At 41.4% G+C, this 26203-nt stretch overlaps 2 protein-coding genes across 8 annotated transcripts in view; one reads left to right on the top strand and one right to left on the bottom strand.

Annotated features, from left to right (window-relative positions):
- LRRC23 (leucine rich repeat containing 23) overlaps positions 1-11787 on the bottom strand; it is a 53955-nt gene extending 42168 nt beyond the window's left edge. Inside the window, exons 1-3 of the mRNA XM_033924182.1 lie at positions 11387-11787; positions 11198-11310; positions 10812-11065 (exon numbers count right to left, since the gene is read on the bottom strand). Coding sequence (XP_033780073.1) covers positions 10812-11065; positions 11198-11310; positions 11387-11518 — 499 coding nt within the window. The 5' untranslated portion in view covers positions 11519-11787. The remainder of the gene's footprint in view (positions 1-10811; positions 11066-11197; positions 11311-11386) is intronic.
- The window catches only part of ENO2 (enolase 2), a 73672-nt gene extending 47688 nt beyond the window's left edge, over positions 1-25984 (top strand). For 2 of the 7 annotated variants that reach the window (XM_033924174.1, XM_033924175.1), the window contains exons 2-12: positions 14314-14413; positions 16170-16265; positions 16943-17001; positions 17202-17271; positions 17744-17877; positions 22640-22862; positions 22997-23194; positions 23915-24116; positions 24978-25086; positions 25418-25476; positions 25728-25984. In XM_033924174.1, the coding sequence (XP_033780065.1) occupies positions 14314-14413; positions 16170-16265; positions 16943-17001; positions 17202-17271; positions 17744-17877; positions 22640-22862; positions 22997-23194; positions 23915-24116; positions 24978-25086; positions 25418-25476; positions 25728-25797 (1320 nt within the window). In that variant the 3' untranslated portion in view covers positions 25798-25984. Of the gene's footprint in view, positions 1-13809; positions 14107-14313; positions 14414-14814; positions 14911-16169; positions 16266-16942; positions 17002-17140; positions 17272-17743; positions 17878-22639; positions 22863-22996; positions 23195-23914; positions 24117-24977; positions 25087-25417; positions 25477-25727 lie in introns of those variants that run through there. The other 5 variants (XM_033924178.1, XM_033924181.1, XM_033924180.1 and 2 more) reach the window with 5 other exon arrangements.
- Positions 25985-26203: the final 219 nt, after the last annotated feature.

Below are 26203 nucleotides of genomic sequence, written 5' to 3'. Positions count from 1 at the left end.
GAGGGAGTGGAAAATATGAAAAAGGATCTGCAAAAGTTAGAGGAATGGTCTAATGCCTGGCAACTAAAATTCAATGCAAAGAAATGCAGAGTAATGCATTTGGGGATTAATAATAGGAAGGAACCGTATATGCTGGGAGGAGAGAAGCTGATATGCACGGACGGAGAGAGGGACCTTGGGGTGATAGTGTCCGAAGATCTAAAGGTGAAAAAACAGTGTGATAAGGCAGTGGCTGCTGCCAGAAGGATTCTGGGCTGTATAAAGAGAGGCGTAGTCAGTAGAAGGAAGAAGGTGTTGATGCCCCTGTACAGGTCATTGGTGAGGCCCCACTTGGAGTATTGTGTTCAGTTTTGGAGACCGTATCTGGCGAAAGACGTAAGAAGACTTGAGGCGGTCCAGAGGAGGGCGACGAAAATGATAGGAGGCTTGCGCCAGAAGACGTATGAGGAGAGACTGGAAGACCTGAATATGTATACCCTAGAGGAAAGGAGAGACAGGGGAGATATGATTCAGACGTTCAAATACTTAAAGGGTATTAACGTAGAACAAAATCTTTTCCAGAGAAAGGAAAATGGTAAAACCAGAGGACATAATTTGAGGTTGAGGGGTGGTAGATTCAGGGGCAATGTTAGGAAATTCTACTTTACGGAGAGGGTGGTGGATGCCTGGAATGCGCTCCCGAGAGAGGTGGTGGAGAGTAAAACTGTGACTGAGTTCAAAGAAGCGTGGGATGAACACAGAGGATTTAGAATCAGAAAATAATATTAAATATTGAACTAGGCCAGTAACTGGGCAGACTTGCACGGTCTGTGTCTGTGTATGGCCGTTTGGTGGAGGATGGGCTGGGGAGGGCTTCAATGGCTGGGAGGGTGTAGATGGGCTGGAGTGGGTCTTGACGGAGATTTTGGCAGTTGGAACTCAGGCACAGTACCGGGTAGAGCTTTGGATTCTCGCCCAGAAATAGCTAAGAAGGAAAAAAAAAAAAAAAATTTAAATTGAATCAGGTTGGGCAGACTGGATGGACCATTCGGGTCTTTATCTGCCGTCATCTACTATGTTACTATGAAAATGAATAATATAAAAGAAAGATACATAAGAATTTATTGGTAGCTGAAGGAATGTAAAGATTGATGTTGTGATAATATAGTTTTAAAAAGATTGGATTTAATTTGGAGAAGAGGAAATATAAAAAGGGGGGAAAAAGGGAAAAAAAATATTTTGAAAATGAAATACAAATGTTTAAATACAAATAGGGGATAAAAACTTATAAAATTGAAAAGTTTTTTTTTTTTTAACAAAAATATATGAAGAGATGGATATTTGTTGTTGGATATTTAAAGGAGGATAGGAGAAGATGGATTAGATAATATAAGATATAGGAAAATGATACTTTTTATTAAATATATGACTATGATAGAATTTTCTTGAATGAAATAAAATATTGGGGGAATGAATTAGAGATTGGTGAAATGATAAAAATGCATTAATGGAATGTTAGGAAATAAATATGGTTATGTGACTAAAGGTTAAATAATAGATAGAGAAATTAATTACCGTACTTTAAAATGGAAAAAAGAAAAAAGGTTTTATGATTAGAAGAGAGATATAATTAGATATATTGTGGAGAGGTAGTGAGTTTGTCTCAATAAAGGATAAAGGGGTTATTAATAAATATTGGTTGCCTGGGGGGGAGGGGTGAAGTTGGGATTACTGTCCAATGTGTGTCCTTATATTGGGGGGGAGGGGGGGGAAGAAGGTGGGTATTAAAGATATTACTAGGATGATTAAGGAAAAGATTAATAAGGGATTGGGTAATTTGGAGGTAAGAATGTGTGCCATGGGGAGAAGTTTTTTAGATCTTAGTTATGGAAGAAGGGAAGAGGAAGATTATGTTAAGGAGTATAAAATATATTATGTCTTTTAAGATATTTTCTATTAATGTCAATGGCCTGAATCATGTAATCAAAAGGAAAAAGGTATTATCATTTTTAAAGAAGCAAAACGCGGATGTTTATTGTCTGCAGGAGACCCATCTTAATATAAAGCAATCACAGAAACTAACGGGTGGGTGGGTGAAAGAATGTTTTTTTGCTCCAGCAGAGAGTAAAAAAGCAGGAGTAGCAGTTCTTATAAAAAAAAGTGTATGGCCAATTTTAAGATAGTAAATTCAGACCCACATGGAAGATGGCTACATGTTGATATAAGTATGGGAAATAATGCCCTGACGTTGTTCAATATATATGCCCCTAATTCGAATCAATCAGAATTCTTTAAAAAATTGCAGAGTATGTTGTTACCACTGGCTGCTTCTAATTTAGTGGTGGCTGGAGATTTTAATGCTGTAATGGATCCATTAATGGATAAAAAACCAGGTAAAAGTATAAAATCTTTAGATTTAGATAATTTGGTTCAATCATGTGATTTGAAGGATATATGGCGTATTCTTCATTTTAATGATCAGGAATTTTCATTTTGTTCACAGGTTCATAAATCATTTTCAAGAATAGATTATATTTTTATTTCATCACATAAGGTGCAGCAAGTGATTAAGGCTTCCATTGATCCCATTATCATTTCGGATCATGCGGGAGTATGGATAGATTTACAATTAGATCAATTAGAAAATAGAAGACCTCTTTGGAGATTTGATAATGCATTGCTTGTGGATAAAAAATTTTTGGAAAATTTTAAAACACAAATTAGTGATTTCTTTCAAATTAATTTAGTGGAAGATACATCTATTGAAAATGTATGGGACGCTTTTAAAGCGACTATGAGAGGTCATATTATATCATATTCGGCTTTTGTTAGGAAACAGATTAAAAAACAGTATATAGAGTTAGAAAAAGAAATTAAAATACTAGAAACTAAATTGGTAAGCAAATGGGAACATGATGTATTACAAGCTCTTTTGAAAGCAAAAGGTAAATATAACGAATTAGCTTAAAAAATGATAAGAAGAGACTTGTTTTCCAAACAGACAATGTATTATGGAAATTCTAATAAGGCGGGAAGATTATTGGCAAATTATTTTAAAGCAAAAAAAAAAGAAGAACTAACATTAATGGGATAAAAGATGATAATGGTATAATAACCAATCAAACGGATATAATTTTAAAGCAATTTCTAAAATTTTATAAGGACCTGTATTCTTCCGAGCCTTATTTGGAGAGGCAAAAAGATGGTAAAAATTTTTTAGATTTAATTATTGGACCTAAGGTTCCTGATCATATAAAACGGAGTTTAGATGAACCTATATCATTAAAAGAATTAGAAACAGCGTTGAGATCTCTTAGAGTTGGATCCGCTCCAGGTGGTGATGGTTATACAGTAGAATTTTATAAAACATTTCAAAATGTCCTTTCCCCATATTTACTAAATTTATATCAGACACAACTTATAAAAGGTGATATTAAAGGTACTATGGCTGAATCAGTAGTAATTGTTTTGCCTAAGCCAAATAAAGATCCTACTTTGGTTTCAGACTACAGGCCTATATCTTTAATAAATGTGGATAATAAACTTTTGGCGAAAATTTTGGCTTTGAGATTAGCCAAAGCTCTCCCACATATTATAGACACGCATCAGACGGGTTTCGTTGCTAAAAGACATTCCTCTAATAACTCTAGATTATTGTTTCATATGTTAAATTTATCAAAAAAAATGGATGAAGCGGCTTTTACAGTTTCCTTGGATGCAGAAAAAGCGTTTGATAGGGTAGAATGGAATTTTATGTATCAGGCTTTAGAATGGTTTGGTATAGGTTCTGGATTTATACAAATGGTAAAAACATTGTATAGCTTCCCGATTGCAAGATTAAATATTAATAATATGATATCTGATGGTTTTCAATTGCAGAGGGGAGTTAGACAAGGTTGTCCTTTATCTCCTTTGTTATTTGATGTTGTATTAGAACCCTTATTGTTAGCAATACAGCAAGCAAGGGGGATACAGGGTATTCCATATTCTGATATGGAATATAAAATTTCAGCTTATGCGGATGATATTTTACTTTATTTGAGGAATCCAGAGTCTACCTTATCTTGTCTATTGGAATTAATTGATATGTTTGGCAAATTTTCAGGTTATAAAATTAATTGGAGTAAGTCTGAACTTATACCTTTAAATGTTCATTGTGTAAAAGGATTATTTGACGCTTTTCCGTTCATATGGAAAGAAGAAGGATTTAAATATCTTGGCGTTCAAGTTAAAAATACAATTGAAGATACAGTAAAAGAAAATGAAAAATTTGTATTGAAAAGAGTTACAGAGTTATGTGAGCAATGGAATCCGTTACATCTTTCTTGGTGGGGGAGAGTTCAAACTATTAAAATGATGATCTTGCCTGTAGTTTGCTACCAAATGAGTATGATACCTATTTATTTTCAGGGGTCCTTTTATAAAAAGCTTAATAGCATTTTAACAAAATTTCTTTGGCTCGGTAAAACGCATAGAATAGCTTTGGTATCTTTGCAAAAATCAATTAAGGAGGGAGGGGTAAATTTTCCAAATTTTTATAGGTACCATCAAGCCTATATTTTACATCAGGGTATGTATTGGATCCTCCCAGAACTGATAGATAATGCACCGGATTGGTTATATTTGCAATGGCGCCTTATGTTTCCCCTAAATTTAGTTCATCTTCCAAGTATCAACATGCCTAGAAGATACAGAGAAAATAAGATATTAATGGATACTTGGAAAACGTTGAGGTTTATTAGTAAATTAACACCTGTCCCAATAAACAAGTCAACTAATCAGTCTTTATGGATAAACTCCAAGATTAAAATTGGCGGAGCTCAAATCCTTTGGAAGGAATGGATTATTGCAGGCATTAGATCTCTGAATGATGTTATTTCGGAAGGTAAACTGCTGGAATTTTCACAATTGCAACATAGATTTGGTCTTAGTAAAAAACAAAGTTTTAAATGGTTGCAATTGAAGCAGGCCATTCAGGTTGGGTTCCCTGAATGGAAAACATTGAATAATCAATATAGTTTAAAGTTCTTATGTTTTCAAGCAGACTTCCTAGGACATCAAGCCGCATTGTGGTATAAATTAATATCTGGATATTTGAATAAAAAACCAAAAAATGGTCTAAGAGACATTTGGAGCATTGAGATTAAGCATCAAATTACTGCATCTCATTGGCCACTAATTTGGTCTTGGAGAATGAGATGTACAGTGTCAGCATCTATGAGACAAACATGGTTATTTTTGTTACATAGAGTGTTTTGGACCCCTGTACGTTTGCAAAAATTAGATAGTTATAAGTCCAATAGATGCTGGCATTGTAATCTGGAACCTGGGACATTAGATCATTTACTTTATTATTGTCCCCATATTAAAATTTTTTGGAATGCTATTTGGCCTCAAATTAATGAATTGTTGGAAAATCATGTAGCACTCTCATATGATACCGTATTATTTGGAATGATGATGAGGAAAAAAAGTCAAATTTCACCAGAGAATAACAAGCTTTTACTAGTCATGACAGGGGTTGCCATTCAGCATATAACCAATAACTGGAAGAATCATAGTAACCTTAATTATACATTTTGGTGGAATACAATTTGTCATATATTCAAAATGGAAAGAGTAATAGCAATACAAAGAGGGACATATCCTAAATTTATAAAAATATGGGGGCCATTGACAAAGTATTGTACTGAATGAATAGTAGGATTTATCTTCTTCTTTTTCTTGTCTTCTTTATGGCACACATGGAGGGGGGGGTAGTGAAAATAATTTTACATAACATGTTATAATATGGTATACAATAAGTATAAGGTGATTGGAAAGTACTTGAAGGGTGGGGGGTGGGAGAGGGGATTAAAAAAATTTGTTCAGAATATTATGTAATAGATATAAAAGTGATATTATGTATATTAGTTGTAACTTAATATTTTGTACACTTCATGTAAAATATGAAAATGAATAAAGAATTATAAAAAAAAAAAAAGTTCATGGTCAATGGTATCGAACGCTGCAGATAAGTCCAACGAAAAAAGGGCAATGGATTTGTGATGGTCTAAGTAGTAGTGGATGTTAGTTACAAGACCAATCATCGAATATTCTGTGTTGTGGTGTTTTCGAAATCCAGTTTGATTTGGGTGGAGGGCATTCGAGGATTCAATAAGAACATAAGAACTGCCATCTCCGGATCAGACCTTCGGTCCATCAAGTCCGGCGATCTGCACACGCGGAGGCCCTGCCAGGTGTACACCTGGCGTAATTTATAGTCCACCATATCTTTATATGCCTCTCTTAAGGAGATATGCATCTAGTTTGCTCTTGAAGCCTAGGACGGTCGATTCCGCAATAATCTCCTCTGGGAGGGCATTCCAGGTGTCAACCACTCTCTGAGTGAAGCAGAACTTCCTGACATTAGTCCTGAACCTGTCCCCCCTTAGCTTCATTACATGTCCTCTAGTCCGTGTCAAATTGGACAATGTAAATAATCTTCTCTACTCTATAAATATAATAAAGTCTGAAAGTTGTTCAAAAACCAGTTTTTCAGTTAATTTCATTAGAAAAGGTAAATTGGAAATTGGGCGGTAATTGGAAGTATCGTCCTGACTGACTTTATAGTTTCTTAGATTTGGAGTAATAATTGAGGTTTTCCAAGAAATGGGAACAGTTGCAGTGAGTAGACTGTTTTGAATAAGTGAAAGGATGAAAGGTCCGAAACAAGCAAAGAATTTTTTTTAGATAAAATGGAGGGATGATTTCTAATCGAGAGCCCTTTATTTAGATTGATTGATTTAAGATTGCCTTCTATATCCCCTAAAGTTGGTATTTTGAAATTAGTGCATTTGGCTGTGGGTATAAAATTAGTTGTATCGTCATTGAAGGATTGTTTATCTTGTTACCAGCCAAATTTTGTCAGATAGTGGCAATTTTTTTGCAGAAGTAGTCTGCCAGACTCTGTGCTTTTAGAGTAGATATTTGATTAGTAGTACTGTTTTTTGTCTCTGGGTTAGTGGATTTTAGTATAGTGAATAGAGCAGAGGAATTTTTTGCTTTTTGAATTTTATTGGCATAATATGTTTTTTTTGCCTGAGTGATTTTATTTTTGTAAAAAGAGGCCTTTTCTCTAAAATGTTGAAGGTTAGATGGAGTTTTGGATGATTGCCATTTCTTTTCTAAAGAGTGAAGTTGTGTTTTTAACAAAGAAAGTTCTTCCGAGTACCATGGATTACTAAGTTTACGAGCAGAAATGGTTTTTGAAATCATAGGTATTTTAGTGTTCACAAGAGTTTCGAGAGAGGAATTCCAGAATTGTAGTTGTTCCTCAATAGAATTAAAGTTGGGGATAGTAGTAGAAGTGCAGAAAAAAGGTGTGATGTCAGAGGTTTGAAGTTTAGAAAAGTCCCTAAATGAGATCTTTTTGATTTCAGAAGAACGGTTTGGTAGTAGTAGTTTGGAGAAATAGAAGTTAAGCGAAATAAAATAATGGTCGGACCAAGGTACAGGAGAGATGCACGGGACTGAATGAGAGATATTTTGAGATTTGGGTGTAAGAATCATGTCAAGAGTGTGTTGAGCCGAATGTGTTGGTTCATGGATCAGGGTTTGCAGATCCAATGTTTTGAAGAAGTTTAGTGTATTTAAAGTGTTTGAGTTAGTAGGATTATCGAAATGAATATTAAAGTCCCCCAAAATTAAAGGATAGCTAGAAGCTGAACAAAAGTCAAATATTAAATTCTGAAGAGAAGTTAGCTTTGTGTGGTCTATAGGTGAGGAATGTAGAGTAGAAGGAGGTCAATTTGATGATTTAAATTAATTTTGGCGTGAAGATATTCAATAACGGCATTATTAGCGGGTTGGTCACGTATCTTAACTAAATTCTTGTGAAAGATAATAGCTAGGCCTCCACCTTTACAATTGTGGCGGTGGTTCCAATAATAATCGTAATTAGGAGGACAGCAAAAAGAAAGATAAGCTTCCTCACCTTCTGAAAGTCAAGTTTCAGTAATACAGAGAATGTGTAGATTCTGATGAAGAATAGCATCCTTTAAAAGGTGATGCTTGCTTTTAAGAGATCTTGAGTTAATTAACCCTAGCTTTAGAGTAAAGTAATTAGAAGCGGAATTTCTATGGACTGGTACAGAAGTATTTAATATTGAATCACTTGGGAGTAAAGTTGAAGTAGGAATAGTCAAAATTGTGCTTGGAAGGTTTCTAGGGGGTCTGTATGAAGAAGGTCTATGACCCCAATGAACTGGGATATTCTTGTGTATAGGAAACATAGTGAGGTCATTAAGACATAAAATATAAGGTAGGCTAAGCCAATGGTTTTGTGGCTTAATAGGGCTAAAAAACGACAAACCGGTTTTGCTGTAAAGGCGCCCTCGGGTAGCACACGAAGGAGCGAACTAAGGAGCAGGTCCAACTAAGTGGAGAGGCAAGCAAGTATGGCTAAAATAAAACAAAACAGTAAGTCCAGATAAAACAGGTAAAACAATAAAACAATAGACAGCAGTTTCAAACTTAAAGCTACATCAGGGTGGTAAAAGGTGCAGGAGTGCCGTGATGCAAGGCGTGCGCCGCAGAGAGTCCAACTAAGTGGGACATGTGCTGACCTGATTGGGGGAGGAGTCCGGCGGGCTGCTGCTTCGCGGCGGCAGAGGAGAGGCAAGCAAGTATGGCTGATTGGGGGAGGAGTCCGGCAGGCAGCCGCTTTGCGGCGGCAGAGGAGAGGCAACCAATTAGAGTGAGAGAAAGACAAAAATTGGAGTGAGCATGTGAAAGAAAGGAAGATGCAGTACTCCAGGTGAGAGCGCACCATGGCCCGGTACGCAGGCATGATAATCTTCTCCAATCTGTTCGTGATCCCCTTCTTTATCATTCCTAGCATTCTGTTTGCCCTTTTCGCCGTCCTCTTTGCCACATTGCCAGTCCTCTTTGGCGGGTATCTCTACTTGTAAAACAGTGTTTTTGTTGCCTGTCATATTGACATTGTTGGTGTTTTTTTCTTGTTAATAAAAACAGATTTCAAGTAAAACCTGTTTATATCATGCTGAAATATTAACCACTTAATGCCACTGGAACCCTGGCGCTCTGATTCCTTGGGACTCGGCATGGAGGAGAGAGTGCCCAGTGACATGCATAGCGCTGATGTTTCGTTACTATCCATATTTACGATGAAAAGGGCTGACAGAAAATAAATTACCTGGCTATTCCTCCAGTGTCTAATATCATCGCTCTTGTTGGAGCCAGTTCCAGTGACTGCACTACACATACACTCTGGGCTGCTGACAATTCAGACAGAATGCCAGTACTGCTGAATATTAATTGGATTATTTTTAGGAAGGGGAAAGAGAATCTTAGCCTTCCTGAGTCAGACCAATGGTCCATCAAGCCCAGTTGCCTGTTCTCACGGTGGCCAACCCAGATCACTAGTACCTGGCAAAAGCTCAGAGGGTCAGGATATGGATTGGCCAGAGGTGAGAGTAAAGAAATGGGTTTTGAGCAATGATCTGAAGGCAGAGAGAGGTTTGGAATTTGAGTGGCAGAGGAAGGGAGTTCCTCAGACTGAGCCAGGATAACTAAAGGCAGATTCATGCTAGATGGTAAGTCTAAGGGCAGGGGAAGAGGGGGTTCTAGGAAATCAAAAGATTGTTTAATATAACCTGGTGCCAAAAGAAAGTGACCCTTAAACAGAAGGAGAAGGATCTTGTATTTGACATGTTAAGATACAGGGAGGCAATATTCAAATCCATGTGCACAGTGAAGCAGTTTAATAGTAGAAGAATGAATAAGCTGAAGCTTTTTCAGGAAGTAGAAGGGGGAGGTCAGTTAAAGTAATTGGAGGGAGTTAAAGTAATTGAGACACAAAATAACTAAAACAAGAAATAGTGTATGGATAAGGCATGCAAGAAGCGATTCTGGTGCACAGCAAACAAAAATGAGCAAACCACCACATCAATTTAGGTACACCAAGTTGTTTCTCAAAGTCTTTAAGGGAAAGTGGTTTGGCATGAGGGGCAGCATGAGATGAAGTGTGACTGGAGAACAGAATAGCTTCACATTTACAGGTATTAAGTAATAACAAATTAGATTTGAGCCAATGGCAGACAGTAGTTAAGAGTAAGGAATGAAGAGGTAGGGTAGAGCTCTGCAGAACACCAGAATAAAGGGGAAAGGATGAAGAGAATGAGTTACCATGTGCTAATTGAAATGTGCGGCCTAAGAGATAGCTTGAAAACTAGGACAAGACAGTGCCTGAAATACTGATGGAGCAGTCTGTGAAGAAGTAGAGAGTGATCAAAGGCAGAGGAGAGATCAAGATAGACTAAGAGAATAGTGAAAAGCAGATTGTATTGTGAAGGGCTTAAAAAAAAACAACCCAGACTCAGGTTGTGGCAGAGCCTGACCACTGGCAGTTGGTGTGGCTTTGTGGTGCCAGCATTGGCTTTGAGGAGCTGGACTTAAAGTTATTATTAAGGAAGCTACAGGGCCTGCTCTTCTGAGTCCACACTACACGTCACAGCAGGAAATAGCATGGCTCTGTTCTAAAGCAGTTCATGCTCAGCCTTTCCAGAAAGTTCCGAAAGATACTGTTCATTCAGAGATGTTATGTTACGTGGAATCTTATATCCTGCCGAATGCTCACAAATCAGAGTTCTAGGCGGGTTACAAGCAGCATATTGCTACATAGAATTATACATGTATAATGAAAGATAAGGTTTCTGAAAGAGTACGTAACCACTAGCAGAGACTTCTTGAAAAGCCACGTTCTCAGATAATCACATGACAGCTTGGCTTGTTTTCAGTGATGCTATGAAACAAGGGTGGTCGGAACCTACCGTTCAGATTGAGCGACTCCAGACGGGGGTGGCTGATGCCTCCAAGTTCCTTGAGGTGGTTATGGCTAAAGTTGGCAATCTGCAGATAGGGCAGTTCGTTCAGCTGTATGTGCACGAGCAGGTTCTGGTCCGCTTTCAACCACAGCAGATGGGTGAGGGAGTTCAGCGGCGAAATGTCCTGCAAGTGGTTCTGAGAGACGTTGACATAACGCAGATGAATGTATGACGAGAGGATTTCGATGTCCGTCAAGTCACTATGGAGAGACAGGGAAGCAAGAGATAACCTAGAGAGTGTCAGCGAGACGACCCCCCCATCCCAAACCCCAGAGAGCCAGGAGCAGCATCTCTACCCCTCTGCTGGTCAAGCGTGGTGGCGAAATACTTGCCGATCCTTCAGCTCCACCTTGACGTAGGCATGAGCCAGTCCGTTGCCAGTTTTACAGAGCAGTGAGAGGGCTTCATTCAGCATCTCCTCGGTCAGGACCACAGCGGGGGGAGGCTGCGGAGCAAAAAGGAGAAGGTCATGAGGCCCAGATGCCCCCCAGCCCATCCCCCCACCCTCCCTGCCATCTCACCTGTTCTTTTTCCTCTTCTTCCTCCTCTTCCCCCTCCTCCTCCCCTTCTTTTGCACTCTCTTCTCCCTCCTCTGGCTCAGCCTCGAGTTCCTCTTCATCCTCGTCTACAACGTCGTCGTCTGCGTCTGACATTTCAGAGCTGTCAATTGAAAACCACAACCACAACAAACAGAGCCTTAGCAACCAGGGAACTGGCGTCCCCTTCCCGCTGCATCCTGGGACGTGCCTAGGGTTCTGATTGGCTCAAGCGCCCACGGCCCTTCCCAGAAGACGGGACTTGGGCGCCTGAGCCAATCAGAGCCTTAGGCTCCGACGGACCCTTAGCAACCAGCGAACTGGCCGTCCCCCTTCTGGGACGTACCAGAAGCAGCTCTGATTGGCTCGGGCCCACGAGGCCCCTCCCAGGACGAAAAAGAGAAACGGAGCCTGTGGCGTCCCAGGATGCACCGGGAAGGTGCTGCAGGCCCAAGGGGAGGAGACTGAGGCGCCTGAGCCAATCAGGGCGTTCCGCCAAAGCCCAGAGTGCTTAAGGGGAGCTGGCATTGCGCAGTGCTCTCCATAGAATCCGCAGGTGTCACGTGGAGCAAATATGACGCAAAGACGCAACGTCGCCTAGTCTAGGCGCGGCCTCTGTCGCTGAATGTGTGGCCGAGCTAAGTGCCACGATAAACATGAAACAAAAGCAACGCTATAGCAAGGGAAAGGCTCTTGTTTTTCACCTCAAAATGCGTCCTAGGGACAAAGATGGGGTGGTGGAGGGAAAGCCAGCAGCAAAAGACAAGAAGAAACATGATGGCAGATCAAGGCCAAATGGCCCACCCAGACTGCCCATCCGCCCTAACCATTCTCTCTTTCTCAGAGAGATCCCAGGCCTTCTTGAATTCAGACACATTCTCTGTCTCTACCACCCTTTCTGTAAAAAAGTATTTATTTTAAAAATTTCTTTGCCGTTTAAACGGTTTACATCATTTCCATACATAATTTTATAAAAACATGATAAAACAGACACACAAACAATCATGAGGAATCATATCTACAAACTGATACCATAGCTTATATAATGAGAATCATGAATAAATCATCAACTGTGGAGAGCGGAAAAGTATTGGCTAAAAAGCATCTACAAAGAATTGCGTCTTGAGTAATTTTCTAAACATGCCCTTTTCACTACAGTTTCGTATTGGGCCTACAAGGGAGTTCCATATTTTAATTCCGGCACAGCATAAAGTCATTTTGTCAGTCTCCATAAGCCTTGGGTTAACATTTGTCTTCAGTAGAGCTAAATTCTCAAAACGTAGTGACCCGTTTGGTGTATAGCTAAGCATATTATTTTTCAACAATCTTAGTATGTTACAATACAAAAATTGATGGCAAATCATTACTGCTGTCCTTAGATTACTCTTGAGCCTATCGCCTCTTCACGTCATCCTTTGCCCTCTCATTCCAGAGCTTCAACTCTATCTAATGTACCTGGGGAAGATCTCTAAGGGGTGGAAGGGGGTCAGGAACTACTGGGGAGGATGATATCTTAATCCCTCCAGTTAGTTTAGGGATCTTTTTGACTCTTAGACACATTAAAACAGGTCTAGCTCAGAACATCTAAGTCTGTCCAGGATGTCCTTGGAAAGGCTCAGTTATTACCACCAGATGTCTAAGTCTAAGCCTGCCCAAAGCCAGACCAGAACACGCTTCCAACACCCCCCTTTTAGTTTTGGATGAACAGCGGCTAGGACAGCTTGCAAGACGTCCAGAGAGACTGTTTTGAAAATCGGCATTTGGACATTTTGGCGAGAAAAACATCCCAAGTGCCGATTTATGCTGTTTTTTGGATGTCTTAGTCAGTGTTTTGAAAATGACCCTAATAGCATAATTAGAAAAGGTTCAAAGAAGATCGACCAAAGTGATAGGGGACAGAACTCCTCTCATGTGAGGAAAGGCTAAAAAGATTAGGGCTCATCAGCTTGGAAAAGAGACAACTGAGAGGTCTACAAAATCTGAAAGGGGGTAGAACAGGTAAAAGTGAATCCATTTTTCACTTTTTCAAAGGCTAGGGGAAACTCAATTAAATTACCAAAAGTCCATCAAGCCAAGTCCTGGCAAGATCCCAAAAGAGTAAACTTTGTTTCCAGAGAATGTGATAACAGCAGTTAGCGTATCTGGGTTTAAAAAAGATTTGGACAAGTTCCTGGAGGAAAAATCTGTAGTCTGCAATAGAGGAAGCCACTTCTTGCTCTGGTATCAGTAGCATGAAATGTTGCTACTATTTGGGTTCTATTTGCCTGGTACTTGTGATCTGGATCAGCCACTGTTGGAAGCAGGATATTGGGCTTAATGGATAATTGGTCTAACCCAGTATGGCTAGTCTTATGTTCTTATGGGGTAAGGACATCTGCATGGATGGGAGGGGGGGATCTGCGTAGATAGGAGAGAGGTGCAAAGGCATGGGAGGGAGAGAGAGAGATCTGCATGGAGGGGAGAGGTGCAGAGGCGTGAGGAAAGATGCTGCTATAATTTGTCCTTGCTGACAGTGCCACGACGAGCGGTCCTGCAGTGGTTGCTAGGCAGCATAAGGGCAGCCAATGAGAGAAGCTCTGGGAGCGATGCTGATGTAATGCAGGGGAGGACAGGTGAGCAGTGAGCAGCCACCAAGAATCCCACAGCTGTCGCTGGGGCAGAGATCTGCACTAAGAGCTGAGCCACGACGACTGCAAATTTGCTGGGTATGAAGGATGCACTTTGTCCTATCCTCTTCTGACTTTTCCTTCTGGTTCATATATATTCTCTCCCTCCGTGACCTTCCCTCATCATTCCTTTGCGTGCTCTCTTTCCTTCACCCTCCCTTTTTGAGTTACCAGCGTGAGGTGGGAGAAAGAACATGATTTTTTCCAGCTTTCACCCTTAGTCTGTGTACTTCTTCTCTTCCCTAGATTTCTGCAGTCATTATGTCCATTCAGAAGATACATGCCCGGGAAATTCTGGACTCTCGTGGGAACCCCACAGTGGAAGTGGATTTATATACCGAGAAAGGTGAGGACGATGATTGTAGCCTTTATCCCACATCAACAGTAGTTCAGACACAGACACCGGATAAATCTTCAGAAACACAAACTGAACATCTGAGCAGAGTCAGGTGCTGAGGTGTAGCCTTTCCTGGCTTGCTGAAGACTTAGGAATACTGTATAGTAATGCCAGAGTCTAGGGGATGCCGGCTGCATGGCGAGACGCATTTCTAGGGATAGTGTCTCCGTACAAGCTGGTGGAATAGTCTATACCTCTGTTGAGGTTCAACCTCCATAACTAAACAGTCAGTACAAGAGGACCTAAATATTTCTATCTTAGAGAAAGGAAAGGGATATAACAGAAAAATTTAAAAATCTGTAATATAGAAACTACACAAGATGAAAGTCTTTTGTTTTGTTTTTTCAAAGGGAAGAAAGTTCCAGAACAGGAGGTGACAGGATGCTGCTGCAGTGGGGCAGACTGAGAAGTACAAACAGAAAATTATTCCTCACAGGATGAGGAGGGTAAAGCCTGGGAGGGGCACCGAGGACCCCCTAGTGTTAGGATGGGGAGGGTAAAGCCTGAGAGAAGTATAGAGCTTTCATTGTGAAGACCTTAGGAGAAGCGAGAGGTTTAAGAAGTCTAAGGCACTGCACCAGGCATGAAACTAGCCAGACTGGATGAACCAATCATCCTTGTGTGCCATTATCTACTCTGGGGCTAATTTTTATCTGGCATTTAACTTAATCCTTAGATTTGGATAGTGGGTCACTGCCCTAAACTGAATGTACAATTTCTCCAAGTAGGGTTTGAAAATCACCACTCTCCGGAGCCCCTGCCCCATCCCCTTTTAGACAGGTCATATCATGCCATTTAACCCTCTTAGGTATATAATCTAGTTTTCAGAATCTAGTGCTTCTTCCACTCAGAACAAACCATAATATCACATGATTTTTAATCCAGCCATATTACACCAGCCTGATTGGCAGTGAGTACAGAGAGCAAGCGGTTTAGAGCAGAGAAACAAGAACACTTCCAAAAATAAAAAGATGATGTATTGAGCAGAGGTATTTGCACAATAGCAATATCATTATCATGATGTATTATCTTTTTTGTAAATCACCTTGGGTTTAACCTTGCGTAAGACAAGGTGGTTATATCACATCCTAACATAAACATTGAAGTTTGGATTAGCACAATATAACATAATTGGACCATTGGCTGTTCTTATGTTCACTGAGGCATAACAAATACCGAGGAATGAATCAACTAATGTTCCTGTGAGGAAGGACCTGTCCCAGTATCATAGAGAGAATGGTAACAGTGGCTGAGGGGAGATATGATTGAAGTCTACAAAATCCTGAGTGGAGTAGAACGGGAGGATCAATTTTTCACTCTGTCAAAAATTACAAAGACTAGGGGACACTAGATGAAGTTACAGGGAAATAGGAGGAAATTGGTTTTCATTCAGAGAATAGTTAAGCTCTGGAACGCGTTGCCAGAGGTTGTGGTAAGAGCGGATAGCATAGCTGGTTTTCAGAAAGGTGTGGACAAGTTCCTGGAGGGAAAGTCTTTCTTTAAATAAAAACAAAGCAGTTCTCAGAAGAACTAAAACCAAAAATGAATCAGAAAAGAGCTCTTAATTTTGAACAGGGCGGAGAAAGGAGAAAAGGAGACAGGATGTGCCTGCGCTGGTAGCCAGTGTCAGGTGCCACCTCTGTGTACAGTTGAAAAGATGATTTTTGAATGCAATGGGTGAGCACCTCTCTCTTTTTCATTTAAGGCCTGTTCCGAGCTGCTGTTCCCAGCGGTGCTTCTACTGGGATCTATGAAGCTCTGGAGCTTCGAGATGGCGACCATTCACGCTTCCTGGGGAAAGGTGGGAGTCTGATTGCATTCTGCTAGCACTGTCCAGGGTAGAGGAGGGCTTCCGTTTGCTATTCTAGTTTCTTTCTGCCCTGACTAGGCCACTAAAATGCTTTCTCTTTTTTATGTACAAGATTTTCAATTTTACATACAAGTATTGCTTTTGCTAGTTGCTACAGATCTAGAAATTGCATTCAGTATAATATATAAAGGAAACAACAAAATGCTTTCTTTTTTATAATTTTATTTTTATTCAGATTTTACATTTTAAACAAGCACTTCAACTTGAATATGGATTAGAATTAGAATCCAAAGAACTATTGAGAGAAAAGCATATTTCGTCTACAATGATCCAAGACCTAAGCAAATAAAAAAGAAATACAATACAAAAATCATTTATCAGGACATAATAGAGAGACCACTTCCAGCAGCCAATAAGTTGTAATAACTGTTTGGGTTAAAAAAAAATAGAAAAGATTTTCCTTCTAATGCAATACAGACTGAAATGCTTTTAGGCTCAGACTTCCTCTCTGCTGTAGACAGGCTGCTTGCTCCTCTGCAGATCCTGAGAAGAGGAAAGCCCCTACACCTTTAGCTCTGAGTCCACATTACCTCTCCCCTATTTGTGTCTTTTCCTTCACGATAGGTGTTGAGGATATCTGATTCCGTTCTTTCTTTTCTTGGGTACAGGAGTTCTAAAAGCAATTGAACACATAAACAGCACCATTTCCCCAGCTCTGTTAGAGGCTGTAAGTATTACTGGGAGTAGGTTACTTGCTATCACATGCTCTCTATCCATGAATCCATCTGCATGTAGGATTTTGCTGCTTGCACTCCATTTTCGGCATCTCTCGCTCTCCCTATCTTTGTCTCTTTTTCTGCTCTCAGTTCCCTCGCCATCCATTTTCCTAGCACAGGTGTCCACATTATCCCTCTTGTTGCCCGGCAGGGGCTGACTGTGGTGGACCAGGAGAAGATTGACCATCTCATGATTGAGCTGGACGGCACAGAGAATAAATGTAAGTTCTGGTCTCCGTTTCTGAATGGGCACCAGTATAAATGTTGCTGAATGTGATAATGGAATGATGGAGGAGAAGCAGCCAAACCTTATGAATACTACAGCTAAAGACGAAAAGGTGGGAAGTATAATGAAGTCAAGCGAGCCAGATGTATCCAAGTATTGAGGCGACTGGACACAGCCATGTTTCGGCGATGAGGCCTGCATCAGGAGTCAACCTGCCTTCAAGATGAAAGACTTAGATGGTGTCTTCCACAAGGTGCCTGACAGTGGCAGCAATTCGAAACATGGCTGTGAGGAGTCACCCCAGTGAAGTGTTCTTTTCAATATGACAATGCCTACAGGGATTCATGAGTAGACAGCAGTTTCCTGCACGTTCATAACTACGAGTGCTTTTAAGCCTAGAAATTGCACAACTGTTTCTGTGTTAATCCTGCTGACAAGTATTTTCTGTTTTCTTGTGACATTCACAGCTCAATTTGGGGCAAATGCCATCCTTGGTGTCTCTCTAGCAGTCTGCAAAGCTGGTGCAGCAGAGAAAGGCATCCCACTGTACCGCCATATTGCTGACCTGGCTGGAAACTCTGATCTTATTCTTCCAGTTCCTGTAAGAGCTGCCACACTTTACTTTGATTGTAGAGAGAAACCAGGCCTGTACATTGCAACGGAAAATCGTTAGGAATTTGTGAAACACACTTTAGGTTAAGAACAATTATTCAATGTCTAGCAGAAACTATACTTTCATGACTTCCAGATTTAGACAGTTTTGCTCCAAATGACCATATTTTCTTTGCCCTGGGACTGATATTCAGCCGGCAATAATCATCTTTTTTGCTGACTACCACCGGTGATGAATCTGGGTACCAGCTTTGAATTTCCAGCTTTGCAGAACCAGCTGATATAGCTGGTTAAGTGCAATATTTCGTACTTGATCAGCTATGGGCTACAGCATAGAGATAGGACCCTATAAAAGTCAGCCCTATTTATGCAGTGAGCTTGGTTGGTTAGGTTGTGAATACTGGCGCTGGCCAGGTACCAACTTTGCCACTGGAATGCCCCAAAATAGCCAGTTTTAAGTTATTTTCAGGGGACCAACCAGTTAAGTGAAAAATGACCAGTAAGCCCCAAGCAGGCAATTTCACCAGCCAGGAGCCGCATTGAATATCAACCCCTCTGTCTCTAAGCATACGTGGAACAATCTGTACCTCTGTCATCCATCCCTCCATTTATCCACTAAGGCACCATCTCACCATCATTTTGTTTATTTATTACGATTTATTTACCGCCTTTCTGAAGGAATTCATTCAAGGCGGCGTACAGCAAGAATAAATCAAAAACAAGCAATAGACGATTATAATCCAAAGTATGGCATAGTATGTTCCATTACAATGTCAACACAATGCACGATAAAACATTTTAATAGACAGCAAAGAGTGTAAGGAAAGATGGAGCATACAGATAGAAGAGAGAGTACAGAAGTTAGAAACTAAGGGACTGGAGCTTGAACATAATCTCAGCTAGGCTAGGAGTGGGGCACACCCTCTTTCCATCATCCCTCCAGGCATCCACTATTTAAATAAAAACAACAAACTTGTAAAAATGAAGGAACTTTTGTGCACTGGTGTAGCCATAGAGACTAAGAACATAAGAATAGCCTTACTGGGTCAGAGCAATGGTCAATGAAGACCAGTAGCCCGTTCTCATGGTGGCCAATCCAGGTCACTAGTAGCCAAGGAGTAGCAACATTCCATGCTAACGATCCAGGGCAAGCAGGGGCTTCCCCATGTCTGTATCAAAAGCAGTTTATGGACTTTTCCTCCAGGAAATTGTCCAAACCATTCTGAAAACCAGCTACGCTATCCGCTCTTACCATAACTTCTGACAATGCGTTCCAGAGCTTAACTATTCTCTGAGTGAAAAAATATTTCCTCCTATTGGTTTTAAAAGAATTTCCCTGCAGTTTCGAGTGTCTCCTAGTCTTTGTAATTTTTGATGGAGTGAAAAATCGATCCACTTGTACCTGTTCTACTCCACTCAGGATTTTGTAGACTTCAATCCTATCTCCCCTCAGCCGTCCCTTTTCCAAGCTGAAGAGCCCTAACCTCTTTGGTCTTTTCTCATGCACTTTATAATGAAATGCCAAAGTAACATAGTAACATAGTAGATGACGGCAGATAAAGACCCGAATGGTCCATCCAGTCTGCCCAACCTGATTCAATTAAAAAACATTTTTTTTTTTTCTTCTTAGCTATTTCTGGGCGAGAATCCAAAGCTTTACCCGGTACTGTGCTTGGGTTCCAACTGCCGAAATCTCTGTTAAGACTTACTCCAGCCCATCTACACCCTCCCAGCCATTGAAGCCCTCCCCTGCCCATCCTCCTCCAAACGGCCATACAAAGACATAGAAACATGATGACAGATAAAGACCAAATGGCCCATCTAGTCTGCCCATCCGCAGTAACCGTTATTTCTTTCTCTCTCCGAGAAATCTCACGTGCCTATCCATAGAAACTACTTAATATCAGAATGCCCCAAAACACATTCTTTAAACCATACTCAAAGAAATACTTGAAAACTTTAATATGCAACAATACTGATAAAGGACTTGATTTAGGTGGTGTTAACATGGTTCGCTCAAGTGGCAGATGAAATTTAATGTGTACAAATGCAAAGTGATGCATATTGGGAAGAATAACCCAAATCACAGTTACCGGATGCTAGGGTCCACCTTGGGGGTTAGCGCCCAAGAAAGGGATCTGAGTGTCTTTGTAGACAATACGATGAAACCTTCTGCCCAATGTGCAGCAGCAGCCGAAAAAGCAAACAAGATACTAGGAATTATTTAAAAATGGATGGTTAACAAGACTAAAGATATTATAATGCCTCTGTATCGCTCCATAGTGCAGCCTTACCTGGAGTATTGCATTCAATTCTGGTGTCCTTATCTCAAGAAAGATATAGTGGCGCTAGAAAAGGTTCAAAGAAGAGCGACCAAGATGATAAAGGGGATGGAACTCCTCTCGTAGGAGGAAAGACTAGAAAGGTGAGGGCTCTTCAGCTTGGAAAAGAGACGGCTGAGGGGAGGTATGATTGAAGTCTATGAAATCTCGAGTGGATCGATTTTTCACTCTGTCAAAAATTACAAAGACTAGGGGACACTTGATGAAACTGCAGGGAAATTCTTTTAAAACCAATAGGAGGAAATATTTTTTCACTCAGAGAATAGTTAAGATCTGGAATGCGTTGTCAGGGGTTGTGGTAAAAGCGGATAGCATAGCTGGTTTTAAGAAAGGTTTGGACAAATTCCTGGAGGAAAAGTCCATTGTCTGTTATTGAGAAAGACTTGGTGGAAACCACTGCTTGCCCTGGATCGGTAGCATGGAATATTGCTACTCCTTGGGTTTGGGCCAGGTATTAGTGACCTGGATTGGCCACCGTGAGAACGGGCTACTGGGCTTGATGGACCATTGGTCTGACCCAATAAGGCTATTCTTATGTTCCACATGTTCACTCCAGTTCTTGTCTTTCTCTCTGTATTTAGGGAACGAAATATCCACATTATGTTCTTAATGTACGTTAACAGCATTAACACCAAGTAGCAAGATAGCACACATTAGATTTTAAAATAAAGTACAAAACATTTCTTAACTCTATGGTTCAGGCAGTGACCTACAGCTGTTGCCAACTGTTACTGCAGTCCATGCACCCAGCTTTTCCTTTAGATATCTGCTCAGCCATTTGTCCAACCGTCTATCATGCATCAATCCATCCCATAATCCATTTCTCATCCCCTTGGGTAACAATCCTACACTCCATATCTTCGCTCCTCTGGAGGACTGGAGTTGTAGCCTACTGGTTAGTGTAGCAGCCTGAGAACCTGGGAAACTTGGCTCAACTCCCACTGCAGCAACTTGTGACCCTGGGCAAGTCACTTGACCATCCATTGCCCCAGCTACAAAATAAGGACCTATATACGAGTATAATATGTAAACGACTTTGATTGTAAGCACAGAAAGGAGGTAGATCAAGTTTCACCCCTTTCCTAACCATCCACCATGCACCTCTTCATCTACCATATATTAATCCATCTCTCAATCCCTCTGTCTAATCATCATCCATCATATATTAATCCATCCCACAATCCATTCCTCTATCCACCCACCATATACTATATCAATCCATCTCATATTCTATCTCTCCATCCATCTGTCTAACCATATTGCTTAATCTATCTCTCCATTCCTCTATCTACCTACCATCTCACAATCTACAGTATCTCTCCGTCCCTGTCTAATCATCTCCTTTCTATCCAACAATCCATCCGTCCATTCATTCTACAGTTCATCAATGCTAAGATCCATCCCTCCCACAATTCATCCATTCACCCTCTAATCATGCACCATCTATCCATTTATCCAATGATCTATCTATCCACTCTTCCACTAATGTTTATGTTTAATACCGTCTTTATAATGAAAAACAAAAGAAAAGGTAAATTAAGAAAAGAACCAATAACTTGATAGGAAAGAAATAGAAAAGATAGAGAAAGCATTATCCAGAACAAAACACACATTTCCAAAAAACCAAGCGCATATCTACATGCCACTCTTGTCAAACTGGTCAAGTCCCAACCCCTCAGGAAAAGCTGCAGTAAAGATCTGAACCTAGGGTAAGATTATTCTGGCCAAATATCCAAGGGGAGCGAGTTGCAGAGAGAGGGGATAACAGAAAAAAGTCAAGTGACGGGTTCATTGCAGTCCTGAGTATAAGGCAATGTGAGATTATAAAGGACGTAGGAAAAAATACGGGAAGAAAGATAGAAGGCATTGTGACCAGTGATGGTATGTGGCTAAGTCCATCCATCCAGTGATCGATTCAACAATCCACATACCCAGTCATGCCTGAACTAAACCTCTGCATCTATCTTTTCATCCAACAATCCATGTAATAGTCATCTGTACAAGGAGCCAGTCCCATGGGTGAAGCAATGTTTTATTTATGAAAATTAGCTCTTGGAAAATTCCCCACTTTGTACGTAGTTAAAAAGGATGTGTGTCTTTACAAATCCAGTGGAGGTGTTCCTGAGGGCAGGGATTACATACTTTGGTATTTTTTAAATCACATGAGTTGAAAGTAAAAATAACTGGTGCAGAGTCCCTAGCTAAACATGCCTACTACGCAGGCAGTATATGAAACCTTCCCCACAATGATCCATCTCTCCATCCATCCAACTATCCTTCCTCATCTGCCTCTCCAGCCCTCTGCCCTTCCCGGATTACTGGGGCTGCAAGATCATTTGTGCCAAAGGAAGGATGAAAGACGGGTAGTTTGTAATCCAAGTTGTTCCTGGTTCCTCTCCTGATTTTCAGGCATTTAATGTGATCAATGGTGGGTCCCATGCCGGGAACAAGCTTGCTATGCAGGAGTTCATGATTCTTCCAGTGGGTGCCGAGAGCTTCCGGGATGCTCTGTGCATTGGTGCAGAGATCTACCATAATCTAAAGAGTGTCATCAAGGAGAAGTATGGGAAGGATGCCACCAATGTCGGAGATGAAGGGGGTTTTGCTCCCAATATCCTAGAAAATAGTGAAGGTGAGAGAAGGGTGTGCGGGTGCAGCAGGGGGACATTTTTTCAGCTCCACGGATCCCATCATTCTTTGATTCCTTTATAGCTCTCCTTGCTTGCCCCACAACCCTTCCTCTCTGCTCTGTTTCTCTCGCTCCAGCTCTGGAACTGCTGAAGGAGGCCATTGAGAAGGCTGGCTACACTGAGAAGATTGTAATAGGAATGGACGTTGCAGCCTCTGAATTCTACCGGGATGGCAAATATGATCTGGACTTCAAGTCACCGGATGATCCCAGCCGTTATATTTCAGGGGATGAACTGGGGGATTTGTACCAGAGCTTTATACGAGACTACCCAGGTACATCCAGAATGTGAACTATACTTTCTGTAGGAGCTGAAAGAGTGAATGCTGACATTGGAGCACTGGGATGAGGATCTCGCTGTGGAGAGATGGTAGAAGAGTGAATCCTGACACTAGAGCACACAAGGGAGAATCCTGCTGTGTTCAGGTGGTGTGCGAGTGAATTTTGACACTAATGCTCAGAAGTGAGAATCCTGTGGTACTCAGACTGTGGAAGAGTGAACTGGCATTAGGTTCAGGTTATTCATGGCACTAGTGCACTGGGGTCAGATGGTGGAAGAGTGAATCCTGACACTAGAGCACACAAGGGAGAATCCTGCTGTGTTCAGGTGGTGTGCAAGTGAATTTTGACACTAATGCTCAGAAGTGAGAATCCTGTGGTACTCAGACTGTGGAAGAGTGAACTGGCATTAGGTTCAGGTTATTCGTGGCTCTAGTGTACTAGGGTCAGGATCCTGCTATGCTCATGTATCATGGCATATCAGGAAGTGTAAATCGTGCTACTACTGTGCTGGAGTGATCCTCCCATGCTCAGACTAGGGATTATGAACTGAAAGGAAAATCTCAGTATTCTTGGGAATAGAGGATGTGAATGTTGATCCTTGTGCTGGAAGGTGAAAGTGTGAATCCCGGCATTGGTCTCCTGAGTTCTGTAGCGCCTACCAAACAGTGTTCAATTCTCCAACAAGCCAATTCCCCCACTCCTTTCCTTTACAGTGGTCTCCATTGAGGACCCCTTTGACCAGGATGACTGGGAGGCTTGGAGCAAATTTACAGCCAATGTTGGGATCCAGATTGTAGGTGATGATCTGACAGTGACTAACCCCAGGCGCATAGAGAGAGCTGTAGAGGAGAAAGCCTGCAACTGCCTCCTGCTGAAGGTCAACCAGATAGGGTCTGTGACAGAGGCTATCCAAGCGTAAGTATAATCCCGTCATTCACTGCAACAATGAGCAGGAGCTGGGAGGGGTGGGGGTGGGTCTCTGCTAGAATCATTGCTTGGGCACATGGAGAGTCTCTGGGACCTCAGGGTATCCCTCTAGCTGGTAGAGTCTCTGGGATAGTGACTAGAGGATCTGGAGTCCTAGAAATCGGCTCTTTCTGGGAGGTGATTGTGTGTGAGGGGGGTGGTACTTTTCAGGGAACACACAAGAAAGCAGGAGATGGTTATTTCCCAAAACTCAGAAAGTAGAAAAAACAGCGAAGGAAGACTCTGGTGCTCAATGTCTCTTATTGTTATGTCATGACTCGACACGATGGTGTTTCGGCCCAAACGAGCCTGCCTCAGGAGTGCATGTATCTGATGCAGTTAACATGTTGACGAAACTCATCTGAGAAGTGCTTCAAAAATGAGAATGAAACCATTATTAGAATGATGTAGTATCTAATATCGTCCCTTACAACATAGCAAATGGCTCTGCAAGCTGGTGCAACAATTCGTATTGGAAAAACTTGGCCTCGTATCTGAAACTGCACTTTTCCTCCACAATCATGACATCACAATAAAAGACATTGAGCACCAGAGTCTTCCTTCGCTGTTTTTTCTACTTTTCTGGGAACACCATGGGATATGAATGGAAATTAGCTAATGCAATTTTAAGCAAGTGCACAGTGAAAGGAGCAATTTGGTTATTATGAAATAGCTGTCCATAAACTACACTGGAAGCATTCACTGAGGACTACTGTTGCAAGGTTGTGGATCAGTGAAAGAGAAAAACGGAAACCCAGTGTGGTCGAGGGCATTTCTTCCTGTCTACAGCCCTGTATTTTCTTCTTGCAGCTGTAAGCTGGCACAGGAGAATGGATGGGGGGTGATGGTCAGTCACCGCTCTGGCGAGACGGAGGACACGTTCATTGCTGATCTGGTGGTTGGACTTTGCACTGGACAGGTAAGTAGACCAGAGGCGTCAATGTACAGCCTGGAGCAGGAACCTAAGGGGAGGGGCTTATATGTCTAGGTTGGGGGATCAGGGGCTTGTGGGATGGCTTTGCGTTATTAGTAGTTAATTGCTGGCTTGGCCTGTCATTGGTAAAGGGAAAGGGATTGGGACTTGTATACCACCTCTTTCCAGTTATATACAACCCCACTCAATCTCTCTAATGTACCTGGGGCAGTGGAGCATTAAGTGACTTGCCCAGGGTCACAGGGTTTGAACAGAGCAGAGAAGGGGGTGGGGGTGTTCAGGATAAATTAATTATCATGTTGACGTTTCTTCCTAGATTAAAACAGGAGCTCCTTGCAGATCTGAACGCCTGGCAAAGTACAACCAGCTGATGAGGTAATGCCTTTTTGGGAGCTCCTAAACATTCAGCCTGCAAATCCTTCATCTGCAAGTAATATACAGTACATTGAGGTTATAATGCAGCATAGCTGCCCTGTACTTACACTGCAGGGACCCCCGTAACCACACTGCAACATAACTGCCCAGTAGTTACACTGTAATTAATCTACAAACTTGGCTCTGGTTGATATAGGATCTTGGTTTAGTATGGGGAATGTCCTGATTGGTTGATTAATTTTGGTTGGCAGGATTGAGGAGGAGCTCGGGGATGAAGCTCGCTTTGCTGGACACAACTTCCGGAATCCCAGCGCCCTCTGACCCTTCGTTCCCCATGATGCACCAGCTTGTCAAATATTAAACCCATGGATTCAAAGTTCACTGGCTTCATCACCTTCTTCCCTGCACTCCTCTGCCGTCATCAGCTCTCTGCCTTCACTACACACACAGACTCACTTTACCTGTTTGAAACTAGGAAGAACTTAGACTGTGAACAATTAAAACAGATTTACTCCTAATCAAAGTGTCTGTTCTTCTGTAAGTCACAAGGTGCTGTGCAAAGTGTCAGGGAAACCTCTGATCAGGTCACTTGGTCTGTGGGACACAGAGCTCAAAACTCTCACACATCAAAACACAGTGAAAACAGATCCAGCACAGAGACATGACACTCATAAGCACGAGAAAAGACACGTAGCTAACTTCTTTGATGAGGTGACCAACAAGGCTG

Source organism: Geotrypetes seraphini, chromosome 16 (assembly GCF_902459505.1).
Source record: "Geotrypetes seraphini chromosome 16, aGeoSer1.1, whole genome shotgun sequence".
Classification (NCBI taxonomy): domain Eukaryota; kingdom Metazoa; phylum Chordata; class Amphibia; order Gymnophiona; family Dermophiidae; genus Geotrypetes; species Geotrypetes seraphini.
This window is presented reverse-complemented; position numbering and strand designations above follow the sequence as displayed.